The sequence below is a fragment of the Cyanistes caeruleus genome, chromosome 3 (assembly GCF_971803275.1).
Source record: "Cyanistes caeruleus chromosome 3, bCyaCae1.hap1.1, whole genome shotgun sequence".
Lineage (NCBI taxonomy): Eukaryota > Metazoa > Chordata > Aves > Passeriformes > Paridae > Cyanistes > Cyanistes caeruleus.
In genome coordinates, this window is record NC_141703.1 from 68,956,620 (window position 1) to 68,979,769 (window position 23,150).

The 23,150-nt window shown below is 42.1% G+C and overlaps 2 protein-coding genes across 6 annotated transcripts in view; one reads left to right on the forward strand and one right to left on the reverse strand.

Moving 5' to 3' along the window:
- Window positions 1-794: 794 nt before the first annotated feature.
- On the reverse strand, window positions 795-17,428 carry LOC111923261 (protein POLR1D). Of its 2 annotated transcripts, none has more exons than XM_086881699.1 (3): window positions 17,027-17,428; window positions 10,173-10,247; window positions 795-2,126 (listed from the first exon to the last, which is right to left on the reverse strand). In XM_086881699.1, the coding sequence occupies exons 1-3, from the start codon at window positions 17,050-17,052 to the stop codon at window positions 1,841-1,843; spliced, it is 387 nt and encodes a 128-aa protein (XP_086737825.1). In that variant the 5' UTR covers window positions 17,053-17,428; the 3' UTR covers window positions 795-1,840. The 2 variants fall into 2 exon arrangements, with proteins under 2 accessions (XP_086737825.1, XP_086737826.1); XM_086881700.1 differs by having other exon boundaries at window positions 10,173-10,243; window positions 17,027-17,134.
- A 173-nt stretch (window positions 17,429-17,601) lies between these two features.
- Window positions 17,602-23,150, forward strand: part of LNX2 (ligand of numb-protein X 2) — a 59,669-nt gene continuing 54,120 nt past the window's right edge. Inside the window, exon 1 of one of the 4 annotated variants that reach the window (XM_086881694.1) lies at window positions 17,602-17,822. The gene's annotated coding sequence lies outside the window, so the exon portion shown is untranslated. Of the gene's footprint in view, window positions 17,823-17,941; window positions 21,431-23,150 lie in introns of those variants that run through there. The other 3 variants (XM_086881695.1, XM_086881698.1, XM_086881696.1) reach the window with 3 other exon arrangements.

Here is a 23,150-nt window from a genome sequence, read left to right on the forward strand (position 1 = left end):
AACAACCCTCATCCCAAAGTGGTGTTTGAAGGCCTGAAGAGCTGAAAGCTCTCTAGACAGCATATATCAGCACAAGGCAGACCAGCAAGAATTCAAAGCTTTTTTTTTCTGTGGAACATCTCCAGTCCAAATCCTGAACAATGGTGAGATGAATTCTCTGCTTCAAAGTCACATCCATCCAGCACTGTCACTGCAGCAGAACTCAGTCTGTATTATAGCTGCTGTCCTTCCAAAAAGGATTATTAAGGAGTGCACAACAGTGCATATAAGGACTATTGCATATAAGCAATATAAAGACTGCAAACACCATCTGTTTATTTAAACTGAAGACAATCCATATATTCTCCAAAGATACTACTTTTTAACTGATCCCACTTAAATAATTGTAAGGTTTCTGAAAGGCTGAGAGTTCTATTTTAGTGCTGTGGGTCTTGCAGGGAAATAGAGAAACTGTAACTCCTCAGGGGAAACGCCAAAGTATCCCACCTGGTTGGATATGCTGACCCTGGCAGCCTCCAGAGGGCTCAGCGCCAGTATAACTACCTTCCCACTACTCAGAGGAGCAGCACCAAATCCAGCCAGAGCAGACCTCGACTTTGTCCCTCCCATGTGGCAGCCGACACAGCTCTCCGAGAGGCAGGTAAGTGCCGAGGCGAGGTGCTCACACGTCTATAGGTGGCACTCTTGCTCTGACTCAACACGGACGGGCCATGGAGCCCCGCTCCTCCCGTCCCTTAGAGCCCCTTAACGTCTCACTTAAGACACCCATTAAAAGCATTCATTCCACAGGGCACTTTCAATGAACGTTGTCGATTTTATTGTCAACACACTCAAAAACAAACCTATGTTGAAAACAATTATTTCTGAGAACAGTAAAATACAAAATATTTCACGCACAAGTTTGTTAATGTAACACAAACAGAAGTGAGACGTAGAAGATGCCAATGCCTATCATTTGTGCTCGCAGTGACAAGTTTAGGAACTGTACCACCACAGAATTGTCACATAGGCTTGGAAGTGAGCATTTGACAGTTTAAACATCACCTCTGTATTTCTGGTATTACATATTTACTTGGAAACTTTCTAGCAGTAGACAGAAAACATGAAGATTTTGTCTTCAGGGTTTGTTTTGAAAGCACCATGACAACAGACTGTTCCGACTACTTCCTTACAGAGGGAAGTCTAAACAGAGACAATTATTGCAGTTGCAGCTTTTTAGGGGTAATGTTTATTGTTATCTATGATAGGTTTGTGAATACACATTAACAAACAAAAACAGTATTTCCCAGAAGTCGCTCCTGGAAAGCAAAACCAGCATTGCCCATTTTAAATTTGTTCTTTTTACATTAAAGGAAGCAATTTCTTATATTCTATACAAAATGCATATCCTTGGTCAGGCACCGACCAGCTTTCTCCTAAATTCTAACCCAAATAAGCAAAACTTCTTTATTGGTTAGCAGCAAAGAAGTTCTGCAGACTTCACACAATAAATATAATTCTGATTAATTTAAATTTATTTCCAAAAGAGTGACATGATTTATATCAGACAGTGACACACATATCACGCTCCATCACCAGGACCCTAAGCTTAGTCAGAAGGGGAGAAAGGAATGGAGTAAAGGGAATGTCTGTTCTAAAACAACTGAATGCTTTATGCTGTACTTTGCTTTTCTCAAAGGTCCCAAAGAAAAGTTTCTAAAGCTACCTCAAGGTTACTTCCCACACAGGCAACTTGGTTCAAAACTCAAGTTTGAACATCAGCTCTTCTTGAAAAACTGAGACACCCCTGCTTTCCTACACTTAATGACGTTCCTGACTTGTTACAACACATACTTGTCACTCATCTCTTGCTTGATCGCTTTTCATGTTTATCCTTTGTGTGCTGGCTCCTGCTCTGGTGCCTTGGAGGAGAGTAGCTGACTCTCCTTCTGGACTGAAAGCTGGGTGTATATGGGTGAATTCTGCGTTTCTTTGGTTTTTCTTCTTTCCTGCTTTTGTTTGGCTCAGACTCCTTATCATCTTCCTTTTGCTCACGCTCTTGGTCTTGTTCTTTTTGAGATGGCAACGTGTTTTTGATGGTATTAATAAGAAATCTTTTGTTTGTACCAGCAAGAGGACACTTCAACCTGTAAAGACATTTAAAAGTGATCAAAAGAGAAGGTAAAAACATCCCAAAACAAGTCTGAGATTTTAACTTCAGTGATTTTAAGACAGGTTTGTGATTTTGGCTTTCCTTGCATGCCACCTAGTGTAAACTCTCAGTACAGAAAAATAAGTTCCAGATCATCTCCATTCTCCTTTTGTCTTACTCTTTATGGGAAGAAAATAATTTTACTTTCAACACAGTGAAAATCTACATGATTTTCACAAGGTAGCGTGTATAGGGAGAAGCAAAGGATGACAATATGTTTTAGGTTAATGGTGCCTAATTTAGTTATTCAGAAATCAAACTTTTAGTAACATATTCTAAGTCAAATCAGAATGGCTTATAGAGATCAAAGCCAACATTATCTAGTGAACTGCAATATTCAGAAAGAAAGATAGACATGCATGAAGAACCCAAGCAGCTGTAGCATAAACATGTGAGACATACCAATTTAAACTTATACTTAGCAATCACCAAAGTATTTTCTTTTTCTTAAACAGTAAATATACTTATCCAACTATTTTCCTTTTTTTCTTTTCCTTTCTCTTCTCCCACCTTCAAAACTTTTGCGCATAATTAATCAGCCAGTTTTAGGAAACGAGTATGTAAATTTAATTTATCCTGTTGGTATCAGCTGTACTCTACTTACTCCTAATTTATCATCTCTTAAAGAAAGGAATAAGAAAAGACAAGTTTAAATATGTTCCTACAGAAAGAAGAAATCACTCTGAAGACTTTGTTTATAGCTGGAGTCACTGTGGTGTTTTTGAGACAAGTTATGAGACTGCTTCTAGAGATCACAGCCACTTACAGAATCAACCACAGTCATGGAATCCTAACACCACAATGTTAAGAACATCTATTCTACTTGAATATTTTGTTTAAGTGTAGAAATGATATCCTAACTACTCAAAAAAACCTTTGACACCTCTAAATCATCAGAACTATCAGAACAACAAGAAAGCTACAACAAAGATCACGTATGATTATTTAGTATACTTCATGACTTAACTGAACTTGGAATTTACCATGGTGTTTTGCTTAACGTCTGCCTACTAAGCATTCCTGTTAATTATTCTTGTCCTAAATCCTCCAAGAACTTCGGAGAGCAGTTTTAGAAATATAAGCCATACTGTTTTATTTCCATGAGGTATTTTCTGATACATTTCTATTGCATAGAATTTTAGAATGTTCTAAACTTTCTTCATATAAATTTACACTATTTTTCTCAAATCCCGGTTTAAAATAAATCTTTAATCTACTATAACTCTTTTGTAAATTAGAGAAGCTATTTATCCATTAACTGTGTTACTGAGTAAAAACATGAGGCTAATAAATGTCAGTAGAACAGGGTTTCTACTTTAAGCTACACCACCATGGTGCTGAACGAGTCATGGCACAGGTTACACTCAAGACATAACAGAAACCAGCCAATATTAAAGTCCTTTGTATGTCTTATGAGTGCATTAAACTATTGTACCTCAACATTTCCTACCAAGGAGGGCAGCCTTCTCTAGGCTGCATCCAGACAAAATATATTTCACATTTGTTCTTCCTCTTGCTTTTTCTTAAGAGCTAATGCACTGATTTAAGCACTAAGATATATAATGCTAGAATGAGACAGCCAATCTGCCCTAAATAAATCCATCTGGCTGAACCATTTCTTTTCAACATCCTGAGTGCTACCTCAGCTATACTAAGAATGAAATCTGATGAGAAATGCTGGATTTGAGAGTCAGCTAAGAGATGCCATTAGTTTACCATCATACTGTGATTAAAGTGAGCCACCAGGCTTTCATGGAGCAGCAGTAAGTCATGGTGCTGAAGAAAAACATCAGTTCTTAGTTTTATTGACTTCAGACTTCAACAAAGCAAATCCTGTCTTTAAATCTTAAAGCAAACTAGATGCATGGCATCTTGTGCTACATTATATGCATACACAGAGCACACATTTACGTATAGCCATGGTATACATGGAACTGTGCAGATTAAAAGTGAACTGCATGAATCCACTGATACCTTTGAGAGCACCTCTAATGATAATAGATAATGGAAATAGACATCTCTAAAGATCAGCCTTAGGTTTGCTGTAGGGTCTGATCCTGCAGTGCTCAATTCACAAACAAGTTTGCCCTCAGGTGAGTTCTGAAGGGCTGGGACTCAATCTCAGCCTGGGCACTGTGGAACACAATACTGTTGTGATCAGCAAACAATGCCACAGAACTGATTTGAGAAGCTTTGCTTTAAAACAAACAAACCAGCCAACCAACCAGCAAAAACCAGACAAGTTAAAAGAACATTAAAGTTCGGAATTGAAATGTGCCCCAAACAGACATGTTTGAGGCAAGCACACAAGCTGCAGTCTAGAGCTGTCCCGTCTACCAGACTCCAGCTCTGGTGCAGAGTATTCACCCATTGTAAGGTTCACTTTTTGCTCTGCATGCTCCAAAAGTTAGACCAAGCTATCCTCACCAACAGAATCCTGCCTCCCCCCACAAATAAATCTCTCATCCTCCAAAATCTCTCCACTATGCAATAACAAAGACAATGCAATGCATTGCATTTTGACAATTACCTTTTCAGAAACAAAAAATTAAATCCATCACTGTGAACACAGGTCAAATATTAACCCTATTTTTGACCCTTTAAGTCAACTTCTGTGCACTAACACAGAATTTCCAACCAGTGCCTGTCATGCAGTGCAGCAGTGCAGCTCAGCACAGAGATGTACTACACAAGTTCTTAAAAGTAAAAATATGCTGACACCATTTACGACTCGAGAGCACAGCGCCGTGTACCAGTCTTGTCTCTGCTGAGTAACTGGACACACCAAATGGGATTGGCACAGTCAGCCTTATCATACAGAGTAAAGCACATTTTTCCAGGAAAAAAGTTCACTGACAAGCACATTTCTACCATTTCCAAACTGCCATAGAAAATATCATATTTCAATAGAAAACCAACTGGAAGGGTGGGGGGGAACCATCTAGAGGTTGTTTTGCCAAACCAAGTAATTTATGCTGTTACTCTGTCACAGAGAACCTTACAAAAGAGGATGCTCAGAGGACACTGAAAGCTTTGAAATATTGTCTTGGCAGCCAGGTACAGCTGGAAGGACTTTGTAGGATCATAGAATCATCTGATTTGTAAGGGACCTTAAAGATGATCAAGTTCCAACCCCTCAGACAATGACACCTTTCACTAGACCAGGTTGCTCAGAGCTCCATCCAACCTGGTCTTAAACACTTCCAGAGATGAGGCATCCAGAGCTTCTCTGGGCAATCTGTTCCACTGACGACTTAGGATGTGCCCTGATTACAAGATTTCAACATATTTACTATTCAAATTCTATCTGTACCCTGTCCCTGCTCCTCCCCTCCTCATATTCAAATGAAAGCTGAGGGGAATCACATTGCAGTGTTTCTGCACAGTCAGACAACACCCATTCAAAGATGCAACACAGCACTTCACAGTTACAGTACCCTCATCATCATGATCATTTTGCATTCTGCTGCACTTCTAACAGATTTGGTATTGAACAGAAAGCTATCTATAGGAATGAAAGTAATTTTAGGATTGCTTTACAAAAAATAGAATTAAAAATAATTTTGTGCTTACAAATTTTTTCTTTTTTTGTTGTAATTTCATCTGCTCTTACAATGCAGAGTTGAACAAACCATTCAAAAATATCCTGTTTTCCAGTTCTTACTTTACATAAGCTTTTCAAGTAAGATGAGAAGCCACATTTGATTTAGCTTTAGCTCATGTTATCAGCATCTTTGAAGATCAGACCTATACACTGGAAAAAAACACATCTAGAACATTTTTCACACAGTAACTTTTGTGGCATTTTAACTGCCTTTCTTAAAGTAGAACAACTGCTTAAAATGGGACCTAACTTCACTGCTATAAAGAAGCTTATGAATTATGTACATAGAACCAAGAGAAAAACTTCAGGGAAGCTGAACTTCTGGTTTTATTTTAACTAGGCACAATGGAAACCCCCAAATATCCTATTTCATCTATGTCTAATAGCCTCTGATGAAACAAATTTATCTAACCACTTCAAATGTTCTTACACTATTTGTTCACAACTTCTCACTCTGGATCCAACTGATCCTTCAAATGTTAGCTTCCAGACAGCTGCTCTGATGACTTTCTCATCTCAGAAGCATCACAGCACCATCACTAGGATTCAGCGAGATTCTGCTCTGTTCTGATTAACATTTCCAGGATTAAGACACCTTCTTCAGAGTTCTTCCTTACCCTTCTCTCACACATTTCCTTATTTGTGATTAGCTGTACTAATGCCTGAGCCAGACACATTAGCAGCAGGATCTACATCATGTGTAAGGATTCAGGAGATTCAGGATAAGGATTCAGGAGACACCCCCCAACAATAATCACCATGGCCACAGAGGACATACAAAAGGAACACTGCAGGAACTAGAAACACTACATTGCTGAATGAAATCTACAAATAAGAATATCCACCATTTCCTGGATAAATTTACCATGGATCTACATACTGCCTGAGCAGTTCTGAGAGTATGGAGGCCAGTGACCAGAGAATCTTAACCAACTATGAGATCATGCAGCCCTCTGGCAATACTGACAGTTGCTCCATGTCCAGAGGGTCTCAGATAATTTCCCTTCACACACGAACTCTTGGCCAATGCCATTGCCAACCTCCCTGCTGGTTACTTGTTCCAAACAGGCACAAGACTTTCCTCCACTAGCCTCTAAGGTTGCAGCACCTTCCCATGTCACCCACATTAAACTTGTAAGACAATGTAAAACCAGAAAAACATTCCCAAACTGGAAGAAATACTAAAAATACTGTCCCATATTTCAAGGCTCAGTCTTTGTATGAGAGACTGGGCCGTAGGTCGATTGCTTTGTACATTTTTTCTGTACCTGTCAGGTAAGCTGGCTTGGATACTTTTATTTTAAGCTCCAGCAACAGCTGATATCCATCTCAAATTATGAGACAGCAAAAGGCCAGGCATGGGCGCTTGGGGAACTTTTTCAAACAGCGTTTGAGCTATGGCAAACTAATCACTCTGGACAATAACAGAGCAATGGCTTGAACCTGAAAGCAGTCCCAAAACAGTTCTGAGAGGTTTTCTGGCCAAGGTTTTGCTGCCATCAACATCCACCAGGAGACACTAGTCCTTGGTAATGGTATGCACAATACAGTCACCCCACCCAGGAATGCCACTTCTCCATATATCTCCCTTTCACCAACTTCTGTCAAATGCCACTGATTCCAGAAATGTATTTCTCAGTATTCAACAGCTGCTCAAGAGCAACATAAACTGGAATCAGTGAAGTATGAGCAGTAGTAGCCTCTGCTTCTCCTTACCCAAAGACAGATAGCAGAACAAATCTTTTCTTCATAGGTTGAGCTGCTTCAACTTTCCAGTGCCAATGCAGGACTGATGGCCTTACACTAGATGTCTCCAGGATTTGTGCATCTCTTCCCCAGGACTCCTCTGACAAAGGGCTAAGGAATCCCAGAAGTCCTCATGAAACACACCTGTAAGCATTTTGAGTTTGGCAAGGAAGGAAGGTTTTGTGTTTTACCTGTTAACACTGTGCTTTTAGACAAGTTGGTGATGACCTTGTCTTTGCTTCTATCAGTTATGATTTCCTCGATCTGGTCTACCAACAAACATTTTCACGAACTAACTTTTCTGCTCATTTCATTTGCTATCCACACAGCTTGGAGCAGAAGTTACTTTCCTCTCAGTAGTTTACACCTAGTAAGGTTACAGGTCAGTCCTGGATGTAATCTCTCAAGCCCTTCAGGATCAGTTACATTTGACAGCATTTTGCTGGTGTGATACTCAACTGAGCATAGTCAAGTCTTCTTCCAAATACCTTTTCCATTATATCTCCCATGTCTTTATGCAATACCTAGCTGTTGGGCCAGTTTAAAAGCACCAGAACAGGATAACAGGGCCAGTATATTTGAATAAAAAATATTAAAGAGGTGACAGCAGTGGCAGCTTCCAGCTGCTATTCTGTCTACTGTGCTGCAGAACTAGACAGCAAAAACTTTTGGAGAGTTTGCCTTTGGAAGGCTTTACACTTTCCTTACAGCCACACATGCCAGCCATACACTAGCTTATGCCAAACCCTACAGCAGTAGATTTGTCACAAATGGGATTGCTACCAGTCTCTCTAAAGATGAATTCAGTGAGGTAAAAATCCCTGGAAATGCATTACATACAAAGAAATCATCTCTAAGAGCATGATATCCCGAGCTGCAGAAGAAGTACCTTGAAGAAGGTAGTAGTGAGCCTATTCAAAGATATTCAGCAAAGCACTTCCTAGGCACCAAGTATGGGCCACTGATGGACACAGGGCACTGCAGAGATGGATCCTTAGTTTGACCCAGTACAGCTGTTCACATGTACCTCTGTAGATGAAAGTACTTCAACAGCCTCAGCTCAGGATATCACCATGCCAACCCCTATGTCAACAGTCCTCCCTCTGCCTGAAGCCTTCTTGACAGTCCTCTTCTCCTACAATGGACTGGCCAGACACTATTAACCTGTGACTGCTCTGAAGAACAGGTCACTCTTGCCTATCCCATTTCCCTGGCAGGCCTCAGGCACCAGGCTTTAGCAAACTGCATCCTGAGCCAATCATCACAGCCAGCTGAACAGGACCCACTACCCTCTTACAAACAAGGAATAAGAAGGAGCCACAATCAGGAGCAGATGCCCATACACTCTACTGGCAGGTATTCCAGACTGCACAAGTGGCAGCAAAATTGTACAGGGACACCTGATTATCTCCCTGCAGAAATCTTTAGTTTCCATATCTAGAATCAGCTTGCAAATTCACAGTAACTCGATGCATATATCACTTCATGGTGCTAATTATGTGCACTGGGTTATCAGGCCACATGGCTAGGCTGACAGAGTCAAAGCAGGGTGGGTCAGTACAGCCATCAGTATAGCCACTCTAGGGGATTAAACCAATTAAGCTATTTTAACAGGTAAGTTATGACCTGCATCCCTAGAAGAAATACTGAGTAAAACATACAGAAAACCCCAAACCTGTTTGAAAACATAAAGGAATAACTTTATTTTCAGCAAGACACTATTTTAATCTCTTCAGAGTTACTAAAACAAACAGATAGCTGAGCTGAGGACTTCATGAACAGTGCAGGCTTATCTCTTGCTAATTGTTGATGGAGGAAGCCAAACCTTATCTACAAGTGCATTTAGTGCAGTCAACTGGTGCACTACTTGTGTGAACATGCCTAAATTAAATAGCTTCTTATCAAAGCCATATACAATATTTTATGATGAATGACTCTCCTCTGCATGTTATTACTTCTCTAATTATAATTACATGCATTACATTCCATGACAATCTAGCTATAAAATCTGGAATACTGCATTGAAGAATTAATGCTGGGTTTCATTTAAGATTTAAATACTGTGATTTTTTTCCCCCAGTTACTATACAAATTAGCTCCTGGGTTTTAGGGTTTTTTAGTATTAAAAAGTAACCCTCTTCCATGACTGGATTATACTTTTGAGCTCACTGAGTCCTTTTTTTGGCTACAATTTACACATGAATTATCTACTGAAGGATAATTTGTTGTTTTTTTAATATAAGGCTTTAGGTTTCTTTATCAGGTTATTTTCACTTAAAACAGAGTCCAACCCAGTAACATGTAGCTAGTATGTAAGTACATGCACAGTGAAGACCGCATTTTAAAGATTCATGAGATTACAACCCAAATTTTGCAATTCCATCTATCATAAGAACATATCCCAAATTTTCCAATTGCTATGTCTTCAACACATTCAGACGAGCAATTTCACGGAGACAGAATTTACCTGACCTTCTTTCTTATTTAGACTGGGATTTTTGCCAAAATTAGTATGTGGAAGAAAACAAATTATTTAAACATGAAACATGTAGAAAGATAGAGACTTCCGTCACACATTAAAGATAAGATTGATTTTGGTATCAGCATTCATTTCCTCTTGGCATGACTTACCAACCCATAGCTCCCATTGTTTCAGCTCTGGTTCTCCCACGTTTTGCTTCTTTAAGTAACTCTTCCACAGCCTTCCTAAGTAAGAGAAAAAGAAAAAGGTCACCGCTTGTGGAATACAAGAACTTGCCACTTTATGCACTTAGGCAAATAAAACAGATAGCTTTATTCACTGTAGTGAATTAAGGAATAAAGTAGCTACCAAAATCACCTTGACTTAAAGATAATTCAAATTCCTATGCACCACGATTAAGAGAAACATTCTGAAATATTAAAACCAACTAAAGCTGTTGCAAATACAAAAATTCTAACACTGAATGAAGGACCAGGCTTGGGGCAATTCAAATCCTTTTTAAGCAAACTTCTGCCTGTGAAGACAAGTTATGTATCCCGTCACACCACAGGCACTCATGGAAAAGGAGTAACTCCCAGGTAAGTCATCATCTGTCAGAGATACCTTCTCCAACATGCCAAGTACAGCGTCAGCAACCTCACCAGCTACTGCTGCCTTCCCAGGTAAGAGAATTGATGGGTGTGGGATGGCTATTTGCAAGAACACCAGAAAAAGGGTGCAAAACACAGGCTGTAACACTGAAATGTGAGAGGTGTTGCATACACAGGTCTTTGTGAAATTACAGAAAAATTTGTTTTTTCTCCAGACCCAAAATTTTCAGTCTGAGCATCCTGAGCTAGGTTATAGTGATGATGGCAGGAACGTGTGGCTTTTACAGAAGCTTTCCCTGAGACTTCTAACATCAATGTCAGACATAGGTGAGCAAAGAGGGGAAGAAAGTGTCTGACTTTTAATTACCAGTTACCAAACTTAGTGATTCTCTTTTTAAGAAACTTGACTAAAAGATTAAAAGCCTGTCATTATTATTGTAACAATTTATAATTGAAATATAAATCTAATAATTAAAATTTAAATATAAATTTATAATCTGTAACAATTTATAATTGAAATAAGAAACCAAAAAATCTGAGCTACAGAGTACTAATAAAACACACATATAGGTATTTTAAACAGCTATGATTCAGTTTTAGGGAAAACATCATAATAAATTATAATGGTGACACCAATTCTATTAACTTAGGTAGGAATTACATGCCTTCAAGTATCTGAGACTTTCTTTTTTGTTATATCTAAACTCAGATTGACTTGGTATCCAATTTAGCAGCCTTCTAGGTCCACACCTTCATTATCAAACATTGTTTCCTAATACTGGTCTTTCAACATTGCCCTTATTCACCACACCTTTACAAAGCCCTTTCAGCTTGCCCAGACAAATGAAACACAATGCCCAGATCCTCTCTGAAATAATGTTTCCACTCACTTAACTTATATCCTCTACACAAGCCAAAAGCTACTCAAACAAGTTTTTTAAATTTGCTTTTAGAGGCCTCACGGGACTCCACATTCCTTGCTCTCTTCATTTTTACAGTTTGGTTACAATACAAACAGTTCTGCGGCTGCCAGCTTCAGTTCTAAGGGCAGTAGCATGAGCAAAGGGAATGCAGAATGCAACTTTCACATGAGAACTATCCAAACTGGGGGACTGATATGAGGGAAAATTAGGAACAGGGGCACATTTAAGAACTCTTGTCATCATTCTGACATCTTTTATAGCAAGCACCACTTAAAACTTGCTGTGGCAATTATTTTTGGGCAATCAAGTTGCAGAGTTACAGTAACATGAAGGTACAAGCAGTGATATTTTTATCTTCAAGAGTATGGTACAAGACCTATTTACATTTCTGAGGGATTAGACTTTTTCCCTCTATATATTCCAAGGTTACAGGCAAAGCTCCCATTTCATCTATCTTAATAACCCGTATCACAAATGCATGTGCCAAAAATATAAAATAATGTTAAAGGCTCCTAGTCAGGCAAAATGAGAAGCATTTTCTATTCCTCACTCAGGGGAAGAGCTTCATCATTTTTTTCCAAAAGGTCAAATGAATAGACTGAAAAAATGAGTAATTGGTAATAAAGAGGTATGTCTGATAGTTAAAGGCAATGAAAACACCATGTTATTACAGAGACCACCCATGATTTGTGATTACAGATGACTGTCAGGAGAAGACGTATGACGCTGCATCTGACAGCCGAGAGGCCAGGCAGTCACAGCTCCATGTCCAGGTCTAACCAGTAGCAAGGCTGAAAATCGGCTCCTAGGAGGCAGATGCACACACCAGGAACTTACACTGCTGGCCACATCCATCACAGACTGACACACAGCATGCTCACACCAACAGCTTCATCCTGCTCTTCTTTCCAGTTGTGGGAGCCCTCAGAACTTCAGCCCAGCTGCACTGTCGGTACAGACCATCACACAGGAGTGACTGGCACATCCTGGTCGCCCAATACCCAACCCCACTTCAGTCTTGCCTGTAGAGACACACAGGCACACATACACATCTTGCCCCTGACCCTACAGTCTCACCAGCAGATGGCCAGGACTCCCTGGTGGCCCCAACAGCTCACTCCTCCTGGCTCTTGGAGATACAAGCTCATGCTCCAGCTCTCTCCTTATTCTCCCACTTGCCAGCTATTCCAGCTTGATCTTCACCAGCAGCCACATGGTCCCTCATACGCCCTTACTTGCTCCAGTACTACGACACAGATAAACACATGGCCCCAACCCCATTTCAGGGGCTAACATTTGGTTTTACTCACCCTACAAAGTGTCCCCAGCTGCCAGCACCCAAGCCTCCAGCCCAGGGTCCAAGCCCGGCTGCTGGCATCCAAACCTTCACATGCTCCAGTTGTGGGCACCAAGGACACATGGTTCCTCCAACCCACAGTCTGACTGTAGCTGCTAGCAGTGAGGCGTACAGCCTCTCCCTTCAAACAGAGTCCTTCACCCAAGCCAGAGTTAGAAAGGAATTTAACAGGAAGACAGGACAGACTGTGACGACTAGGCGCAGGGCACAGCCAGACAACAGTACCAACCAGCAGCCTATACACACATGACCAGACCTTTTTATCCCCTCGTTCCTTAAGCCTACTTCCTGAGGCACTCTAGGTCCTGACTGCAAGCCACAAACTCAGGAAAAAACAATTAGCAATTTTAAAAATCAATTTTCTCAATTAAGTTTAATGCTAACTATACAACTTATTTTTAACTCTGCATAGGACTAGAAATAGAAGTGAATGCTGGTATTCCAACTACAGTTGAATAATGAATATCAGGACCTTCAGTCAAACAAGTGGCTGAAGACACTGACAGTGTTACTTAAAATTAAATCTCATGAGCTGGTCCTATCTGCTGACCTTTACTAAGAAAGCTGATAAAAATGAAAGTCAGGAATAAAGCCTAGGCCACAACTACAAGAGCAAGAATGAAAAGAAGCACAATACACCACAAGCTTCCTGACATTTGTTCAAAGGCAAAGACATTTCACATCAGGGATGTGAATACTCTCATTCTTTGCTGATCAGGTTTTGTACTTATTTAGGTATTCTACTTGTCAGTCTTGTGAGTGCTATTTGCAGTACATTTCTGTGTTGATATTCTCACCAGCCTGCGTAGTGAGTGTACCACTCCATTCCAAACACCAATCCTAGCTGCAGACCACTTTTATTTTTTTTTTTTTTTTTTGCCAAGAGTATGGAATACTGAATCCTGGCACTTGACTTCAACTGTTAAAATCAATAGTAAGAACCATCAGTTTTCTCCAAGGCAAAAAGCTTGCTGGTTAAAAAGTGTAGTTGGGCTGCCCGTGCAGCAAAAATATTAGATTATTGATTTGTAACTCAACTACAGGCCTCTTGTTACAGAATTATAGCATTCTTTGTGATTCAGAGCAGGATCTCCTTAGGAAACACTTAATCCCAAGTAAATGATGCTCTAAACAAGCTTAGCAGGCACTTCTAATAAAGTATGATATCCAAGGTTGTGAAATATTTGTAGCTACTGAAAGACAGAATGGATTATGGAAGGATTTAGACACACAGTATAACAAAGCCACTTCCTCTGTATTTGAAGAGAAATTATGCATCTTCTGCACTTCAAACACAGAACCACCAAGACAATAGTTTAGGAAGCAGAATGGGAAGAAATTTTTAATTTTTTAGATAGGAATGAAATAATATATAATATCTCAATGTATATTTAGTTGAAATAAACTAGGAAAAGCACTCAGGTGCTTGCAGAGGAAAAACTGAACACTCCTACTAGCTGACTTGCAACATTTTCCACCTCCTTCTTGGGTCATAACTTCACAATACCATTAATTATATGCTAACATAATTTAGAATTTTCTTAAGAGTCACATGGAACCTCAAGGCTCAGAGTCCTCAGGGTCTTCACTGATGTACCAGCAAATCCACAGGGGAAAATAACAGTTCATACTTCCATCAAAAGTTATTGGGTGAGACGGAGCTGATGTAGTTCAGTAGAATGTAGCAAATATTACTGCTTTACACTTCTGTTACAGCTCTTAGAGTTTTAAAATCCACAGAATGCAACAGTCAGACAGGAACTTACAAGTTAGTACTCAGCTTTCTAGGCAAACTTCACTTCATATTAAAGTGAGGAAAACATCAAAAGCAAGATCAAGTGAGAGTCAGACATGGTAAAATTGAAAAATATTATCAGGAAATGTGGCAGTACGGATAAAAGAAAAGAATCTAGATGAAGAGACTTCTCCTAAGATAGTAACAAAAATAGGGCGACTGACTTAACAGATCACTTTTTGGAATACTGGGACACAAAATTAATTTCTGACCTGAAAAAGCATGCACAAAAATATTACACTTCTTTTTCCCTCATGATAAGTTAAATAAAAACCACATGTACAAAAACCTTAAGTTTTTATTCAAGACTTGTGCATTGCAAGACAAGTCTGAATTCAGAGACAGACTGTTCAAAATATTCCAAATAAACCCATTTTTAAACATTAAAAATCCACCTAAAGTAGTTAACGCTGTGGCTACAGAACATAAATGCTTTTATTTGTATACTAAAGCCATACTATAAAACCCTGAAAAATTATAACCCTAGACTACCATTGCTACACTATTCACAGGAGAATATGATCAATAAGTTATTGAATATCAATCTAAGGCATAATGTCTGTAACACAAAGGATAAAGAAAGGTCTGTATTGGACTGGAAGGGCTCTGTACTCAAGACTGTACAGGGAAGCACTGTTTAGAGTAATACCAAAGGACACCCTCTAAATGCACACAGCACAAGCTGAATTCAGGGTGCTACTACCAAATTGAGCTGTTACCAAAACTTAAGGTATGAAAAAGTAACTAATGATAGATGGATCCAGGATAGAAAGAGCTAATCATCAAGTACACTAAATTGCAGTAATAATGTGTTTGGGGCTGACTAAAGACACTCTGACGTGAGCAGCGGCATGGATTGGTGACACCAGACAGCTAAACCTTACTGTGTACCCTTTGATAAGTGACACTGAGTTTCATCCTCATTGTCTACCACGCTGCCACGGAACAGGAATAGCAAATCCCAACTTGGACTGAACCTTTGAGGAAGAGTAAAACTTGGAGTGTAGTTCCTGGGAAGAAGAGCATCAGTCAGGAGATGACTGTGGAGTCACTGGCTATAGCTGGTGAGCTCAGCTATGCCCTGCAGTGCCCAGAGAACCCCAGGTCCCCAGCATGGCAACAACAACCATGAAGCAGCATGCAAGAACGGTGGCATAGCTTCGACTTGCCATGAATGAAAAAGGTTTAAGTTTGGAATGGCACCAGTAAAAATAACATTCATGCATACACAGAAAGAAGAAATAAAGAAAGAAGCTTTAATTATTAAACTGATGATCTGAGAGCAGCAGTAGCTTAGCAAGAATTAAAAGCCTCTTAGAAAGCATTATGCTCTCTAGGCCTTCCACTGTCTCAGTGCTATTGCTTTTGGCACATTTCAAATACATGCCAGATATAAACAGAAAAAAGTTATTTTCTATAAGCATGCCCAGATACAGTTTCTTAATGGAGAAAACCATGAGAAGAACAATTCAGAAAGCTTCTGGTCATTGCTTCACTGTAACAGTTTTTTTTAAACAGCCATAGAGAAAGCGAACAACCCAGAAACAAGCTTGCCAAAAAAAAAAAAAAATTAAAAAAATAATCCAATCCAACAAGTAGGACTATTTTGCAAAACATTTGTGATATAAACAACAAAAGTCTACTCCTAAAACAAAGGTAAGAGGGGTGTACTTTGAGTATACAAATATAAAAATCAATGTTTTATTAGTCAGTGTTTGCTTGGGAGCACTGCAATCAAAATGAGCAGCAACACGAATCCACTAGTCCAAATGAAATGCCAAGTGGAAAACAATTTTATTTTGTCACAAAATAACTGCCAAGCATTTTGTATTTTTTTGATACAAGAACACAATCCTAACAACTGGTCAACGGGCACATACCCAGCACCGAAAACTGAAATTCCTAACAACAGAAAGTGTTTTGGGATTTTAAAAATTTATTTCACCAAGCACACGACTCATCAAATTGTAACTGATGAGGGGTGAACCTCTCAATACCTTCTAATCTTGTTTCTAAGCGACATCAGCGCGCACCCAAAGTTCAGTGCGGAAGACAGAAGCAGCCCCAGGCCGCGCTCCCCTCGGGGCGCACCCTGACCGCACAGCCACAGGAGGGGCTGTCTGGGGCCAGCGGGCAGAGCCCGGCGGAGCCCGGGGCCCGCTCAGCACCGCGGAGCGCTCGGGCCGGGAGGAGCCGCCCCACGGCCGCCGCCGGCCCCAGCCCAGCGCTGCCCGGGCCTCGCGGCGCGGGAGGCGCTGCCGGGCCCCGAGCGGCGCAGCAGCCCCGCAGAGGCCGCTCGCTCTCGGGCGAGCTGCCCCCGCTGTCACTCGCCCCTCACCTCTCCAGCTCCGGGTCCTCCTCCATGGCTCCCCCACCGTCCCCCGCCGCGGCTCCTCAGGCGCAGGCCGGCGCCATCACCCGCTGTCGGCCGGGCGGGGCGGGGCAGCGGGGCGGGCGCAGGGGACGGCGAGGACCCCGGCGGGAGGGGCCGGGGCGGTGCGAGCCGGGCCCCGCCACACCCCGCCGGCACCTGCAGCACCGGTGGTTGAGCTCCCAGCCAAAAGGAGAGCGGGGGCGGTGGGCTCCCTAAGCGGGCAGGACCCCCGTGAACCTCCGACAGGGCGGGGGAAGCAGGCGCGGGCGGTGACTGAGTGTGGGGAGGGTGGGAGCGCCTCTGGGGCTTTTAGTCACGGAGCCGCCGGGGGTTTGCTCCTCGGGCACGGCCGCAGGGCTCGGGCAGGCGGGGACAGGTCCGCGGGCAGCCCCGGGCGGGCAGCGCCCCACGCGGCCCCTCCTCCGCGCCAGCCCCGCCCGCGCTCCCCAGCGCTCCGGGCTCCGCACAGCCGATCAGGCGAGCGGCGGGGACACCCCGGCCCGGGGCTCCGCCGCGTCCCGCCCCGGCCCCGCTGCCATAGGCTGCGGTTCGCCCGGCCCCGCGCCCGGGGCCGCCGCCGGAGTGGCGGAGCGCCGCTGTCACTTGGGCCGCGCCGCTGCCCGCGGCGGGGGGTGGAGGCGGGAGCACCGGCCCGGCCCGGCCCGGCGAGACACGTTCTCCAAGTGCGGCTGCCCGGAGTTTGCTTCCCCTGAGGCGGGGCGGGCGCAGCCGGCGCGGCTGAGGAGGAGAGCGCGGCGCGGTGAGTAACTTCCCTGCCCCGCGCGGTGCCGGGCGGCTCAGCCTCCCTCAGGGGCAGCGGCGCCGGGGGTCCCCGCGGGGGCGGCGGGGCCGGGCTGAGCGGCTCTGCGCGGGCAACAAGTACGGGAGAGGGGCCGGGCCCCGGAGCGTCCGTGCGGGGCTGAGGTGGGAGCTTGGGAGCAGCGTCCCCGCCCTGGAGCCCCCGGCTCGGCGGCGGGGCTGAGCTCGGCGGCGCCGGCTCCTGCATCGCGTCTCTGCGAGGCTGAGCCGTGGGCTCGGGTGCTGGAGACCCACTCGGAAAGCGCCTGGTTCTTGGTCCCCCGATACACCTATGCTGCTCTCGTGTGGCTTCATTAAAGAAGCTCCTTCCTGGAAAAGAGTCAGATTACTGCGTGCGGGGGAGGCAGAGGAACAGCTGCGAGCGAACCCCTGCTGCAGGAGCGGGTTTCAGGTTGTGTGTTTTACAGCTGCGCCAGAGGAACTCGGGGCTGGCTGCGAAATGCCGCTGGAGTCCGTGTGGTTGGCAGCTATTTTCAAACGTTCACTCTAGCCCTCGGAGCTCTCACCCACACTCCCTGGTTTCCCCCTTCATTTGTTAGCTCTTCGCACTGAAAATGTGGTTCGAAAACTTTTCGTCTTCTATACTTTTAACAAGGCGTATTTTAAAATTATCATTGCTCTTGACGGAATCATGGTACTTAGTCAACTAACTGAGAAAACCGTTCCTGGAGCTCTGGTAGGAGTGAATCTGGTAGTCCCTGCTGACTTTTCTTACCGTGTTCATGATGCATAGAGCTGATTGATTACGTCTCAAAAAATCTATTAAGTACTTCTGAGCTTCCTTTAATTCCTTTTTTAATTACACGATATTAAGGGTTTGGGTTTTGTCTGTTGTGCAAAGTAAAAAATGTCTGGGAGGGATTAGCTTTGGACTACATTTGATAGTCTGTGGAAATAAATTTCCAGTCACAAATACTTTTGAACTTCTGTTCAAAATAGGACTGGTCTGAGCTGCACTCTCATTAAATAAGCACTTTGATTTACTGATTTTAATTTTTTATTCCTCTACCCACTTTTTCTGGCTTTGTAATGCTTTATTCTAAGCTGCAATCCAGCAGCAGATCAAGGAGGCTTAGGAAGAAACATCAGATGGTTTTGGTTAGTGTCCCTACTACCACTTGGAAAATAAACATGCTAGTACCATATGCTGCCCCGACTTTATTAAAACAAATTTCCTCAAAATGGAAACAAGTGTTTCCATATCAGTGTACTTGCTAGAACTGTAAGACTTAAGAGGAGTCCTTTATAATTACTCTTGGTTTTGTTTTTTTTTCTAATTATCAGATCACTGAGTAAGAAATCCTCTCTCTTGAACACAGTACAATAGAAAAATATTAACTCCAGAGTCAGCAGGCTGCAAGAACACTATTGTGCCCCAGTAGATTTTTTAAATAAAAAGGTTGTAATATTATGTTTTAAAATGCTTGTACTGCTGCAATTCTAAAATCTGTGGATATTAAAAAAGCTCATAATTTTGCAGTGTGTTTTCAGTACTGAATTTCTGTTTTCACCCTTAACTTTGCTTGATGACTTCAGCAAGAGGGAGCCCAGGGCCTTGGACTCGTGTCTGAGATTTGCAAACACAGGATCTTTTTGTAACACTGCACCTGAATTTTCTGCTATCAAAACAACAAAAAATTGTGGCAGTTTAGGGACAAAACTTTGACAGAGGAATGTAAGCCAGTGATTGGGTGGAAAAATACTGTTCTCCTGAGATAGGTTAAAAGGTGAGCTTACTAAAACCTGTCCTGCCAAAAATGGTGGCTTTGACATTGCAACATTTGGCATTTGTTTGTTGTGCGCTCTCATGGAGGCACTGATCACCTCGGTTAAAGTTTCTTTTTTTGTAAGCCTTTACCCATACTGAGTGGTCTCAATCTTAGTATATATTTATGAGCCCGTATTACTAAAAAAACCCCAGAAATTTGTTAAGTACTAGTTTAAACTGTATACTTGAAAATATGCCAAAATATCCCCTCTTCTTTCATCTCATTTTTCTGTACTTCTAAAAAATGTTAACATATTTGAAGGCAACTGGCAAGAAGTTATACCAACAATATCGAAGATAAATGTGTAAAGACATGATGTGTACTAGACATTAAATTAATATAAATCATTGCCTTACATCAGCAAAATGTTGCTTGTTTAAAGAGCTACTAGACATTAAGAGCTGTAATTAATAAGAAAACAACATTCATTGGGTGTTAAAATTCTCCCTGGTGTACAAGGCACCAGAGGATGGTTGCCTGTTGATATGGCAGTGTCTCTGATATTTGAAAACTCTTCGTTGATTTGCTCTGCAGAAGCATTTTTAATGTGACACCACTGAATTCCATGCTGTTTAATTGCTTTATTAGGTCAGTGAAGCTTGTTCTTTAGAAATTGTAGTGCCTTTTGGAGATGAAAATGCTTTTAAATATTAGTATTAACTTATATAATTGGTAGGTCAAAGTTTCTATGGAGCAATAAAAATTAGTGATATTGTGGAGTGTGCTTTTTGTGATTTTTTTTTTTTTTTTTTGGTCCTAGTTCTATAGATGTTTGTGCTTGCATATGCTTAATTTAAACATCTAAGTATTCCTTTTGGAATTAGAGGGCCTGTTCTTAGGCTTAATGATAAACCTGCCTGTAAATGTTTTCAGGGTTGGGATTTATGTTCGCAAAATTCATGGGCTGAACCTGTCATGTGTTTTCCCACTGACTGCTCTGTATTCTGCATGAGATAGTGGAGGTGGCTGATAGGACTGGTCTGCACCTTGACACGTGTGGAGATGCCCCCAGCTCCACTGTTGTGTTACAGGGGATATCAGTGCTGTACCCGACCTGACTTCATCCTTGCAACGTGCTCTGCGATACTATAGGCGTGTCTTTTATGTCTGAAGCACTTTGGTGGTACCAGAGATGTCAGTCCTTTATGTTCTCATAAATGCTTATTTCAACTGATGTCAGTTTAGCAAGTAATTTGCGGGCTGGAACAGGGGCGGAATCTCTTGCAGAGTCTCTCCTGCTGAGCTGTGTGTTAGGTGGTGAACACAAAAGCCAAAGTATGCAGCTGTTTGATATAAAGTCAGATAACTTGTGAACATACAAGATTTCAAACTGCTTTGCATTTTTTCCATTCAAATAGTGGGAACTATTTTTGGCTAGAAACTTGGGGTAGCATAGCTCAATATTTGCAGTCTCATTTTTGCTTCAAATAAACAAGTTGATATTGCTCTGGAGTTGTGGCATGTTGTTAAGAATGTCTAGAATTTTCTCTGTCATCACAATAAACCAGACCAAATAGGGTAGGAAAGTAATTGTTAGATTATAAATGAGTCAGATCAATGTTATATGGAAGGTAATTTTTACCCAGGAATAGTTGCTTCCCTTTGGGATGGAGTGGTGTTGTATTTTGCCTGGCTGTTTTTCCTTCATTCCACAGAGAGGAATCACTGAGTCATCACAGAATGGTTTGGGTAGAAATGGACCTTACAGATCATCCTTTTTCAATCCCCCTGGGAAGAGACACCTGCCACTAGACCAAGTTGCACAAAGCCTCATTTTGGAGTAGGTGATCTTTGAATATTAACCAGTTTCTTTGGGCTCCTCTTCCCTCAAGGACATTATGATCCCATGATGCTCAACTGAGCAGAAGAGGCCAGTCCACTCTCTTGAAGCCCAGGGTACTGACCCTGCTATGCTCCTTGCTCGCTGCCCTAAGGTTCTCGAACCCCACTATTCCAAGTGACTTTAGGAGGCTCCACCGTCACTGCAGCCAAGGCTTCCTCCTGGCTAGCTTCACATTTCGTACCAGACCTTCTTTGTTGGTGAGAACAAGTTTCAGCATAGCACCTCTTCTTGCTGGCACTTCTGTCACTTAGAAGAGGAAGTGTTTTTGTATTTCATTGGAGAGATTTGACACACTTAACCACTGCTAGATGGGCTTTACAGAAGAACTGTTGTTCTACAAACAAAATACAATTTGCTCAAGTAGCATATCCAATATATGAACTAATCTATTTTTAAAATGCTGTAAATGGTAGTAATAAGTAGTTCTAGATAATGAAACAGAAGGAACTATGTCTTATTTATCCTTTTTCTAGCAATAGAGCACAATGGAAAGTGGTCCATATTAAAAGAGAACCCATATGTGCCAAAGGGACAAAGGGAGGCACCCAGTAGTTGCAGAAAGGCAATCCAGGACTTTTGGATCGTGTTGCACAGAGTGGTGTAGTGCTGTCAGATATGATTCTGCACTGTGGGGAAAAATGAGCTACATGCTTCCTGCTTCTGCTTTGTACATTCCTTGCAGTGGGAGTGATTTTGAAGTGTGATACAGGCTGTATTCCCCAGCTCCCAAGATCACACTACCACTGCGTGTTCCCATGACCTTCTCTGAAGAGGTTGCACAAGCCCAGTGGAAGATGTCAGGATGCCTGTGTTGTGCATTCCCAGGGGCTGGCTCTTTAGAAGACAATTGGGAGTAAGCACAGTTTATTATTGGGTTCCAGTCAGTGTTCTTAAATGCTGACACTTTTATCGACTCTTGCAGTTGTATGCATTGTGCATATTTTTATGTTCTTCACATGCAATTTTTGCTTGAATCTGAGCTCTCTGCCACAGACAACCCTCTCTTACTGCAGTGTCGTTGTCAAAAACTTTGGCCTTAAAAGACCAGAGAATACTGGTAATGGAGGATTTTAAGCTCTTACCTTCCTGTGGCTTTCTTTGTTCTTCACATTGGTGCTAATCCTTGTTTCAGAGCTCATACATAGGAAGAAGAAAGCTGGTGCAGCAGAGGTTTCTTGGCAAAACAGAAGAAAATTGAAATTCAACCAAAGCTGATAGAGGCTGCCTTGTGTACCAAAATCGATTTGCATAGAGTCATTTTTTGTGGTTGCTGTCTTCTGCTCGGACAAGCTGTAGTGTTCTGCCACAGGAATGTTATGTTTGCTTTGAAACGACCAACCCAGGACACTTTTATTATGATACAAAGTAACATTTCAGAACCCACGTGTCCTGATTTTTCTGGCCATCGAGTTTTGGTCGGCATTCCTGAGTGAGGTCTTAATATTGAAAAACAAACAAAAAAAGCTTGGCTGGTATCAGTGAGCCACCTTTGTTTGTGCATTTTACTTTGTCATAAGTGAAAGTGCTTTTTGTCTCCATACCTTGCAGTCCCCAGATGAAATAGGCTGTATTGTAATGGCAGTAGAATAGAGCCTCTGGTGGGGATTTCTGTGGTTATGTTATCCAAATAATTCCTCTAACTGACCAGCAAAACCAG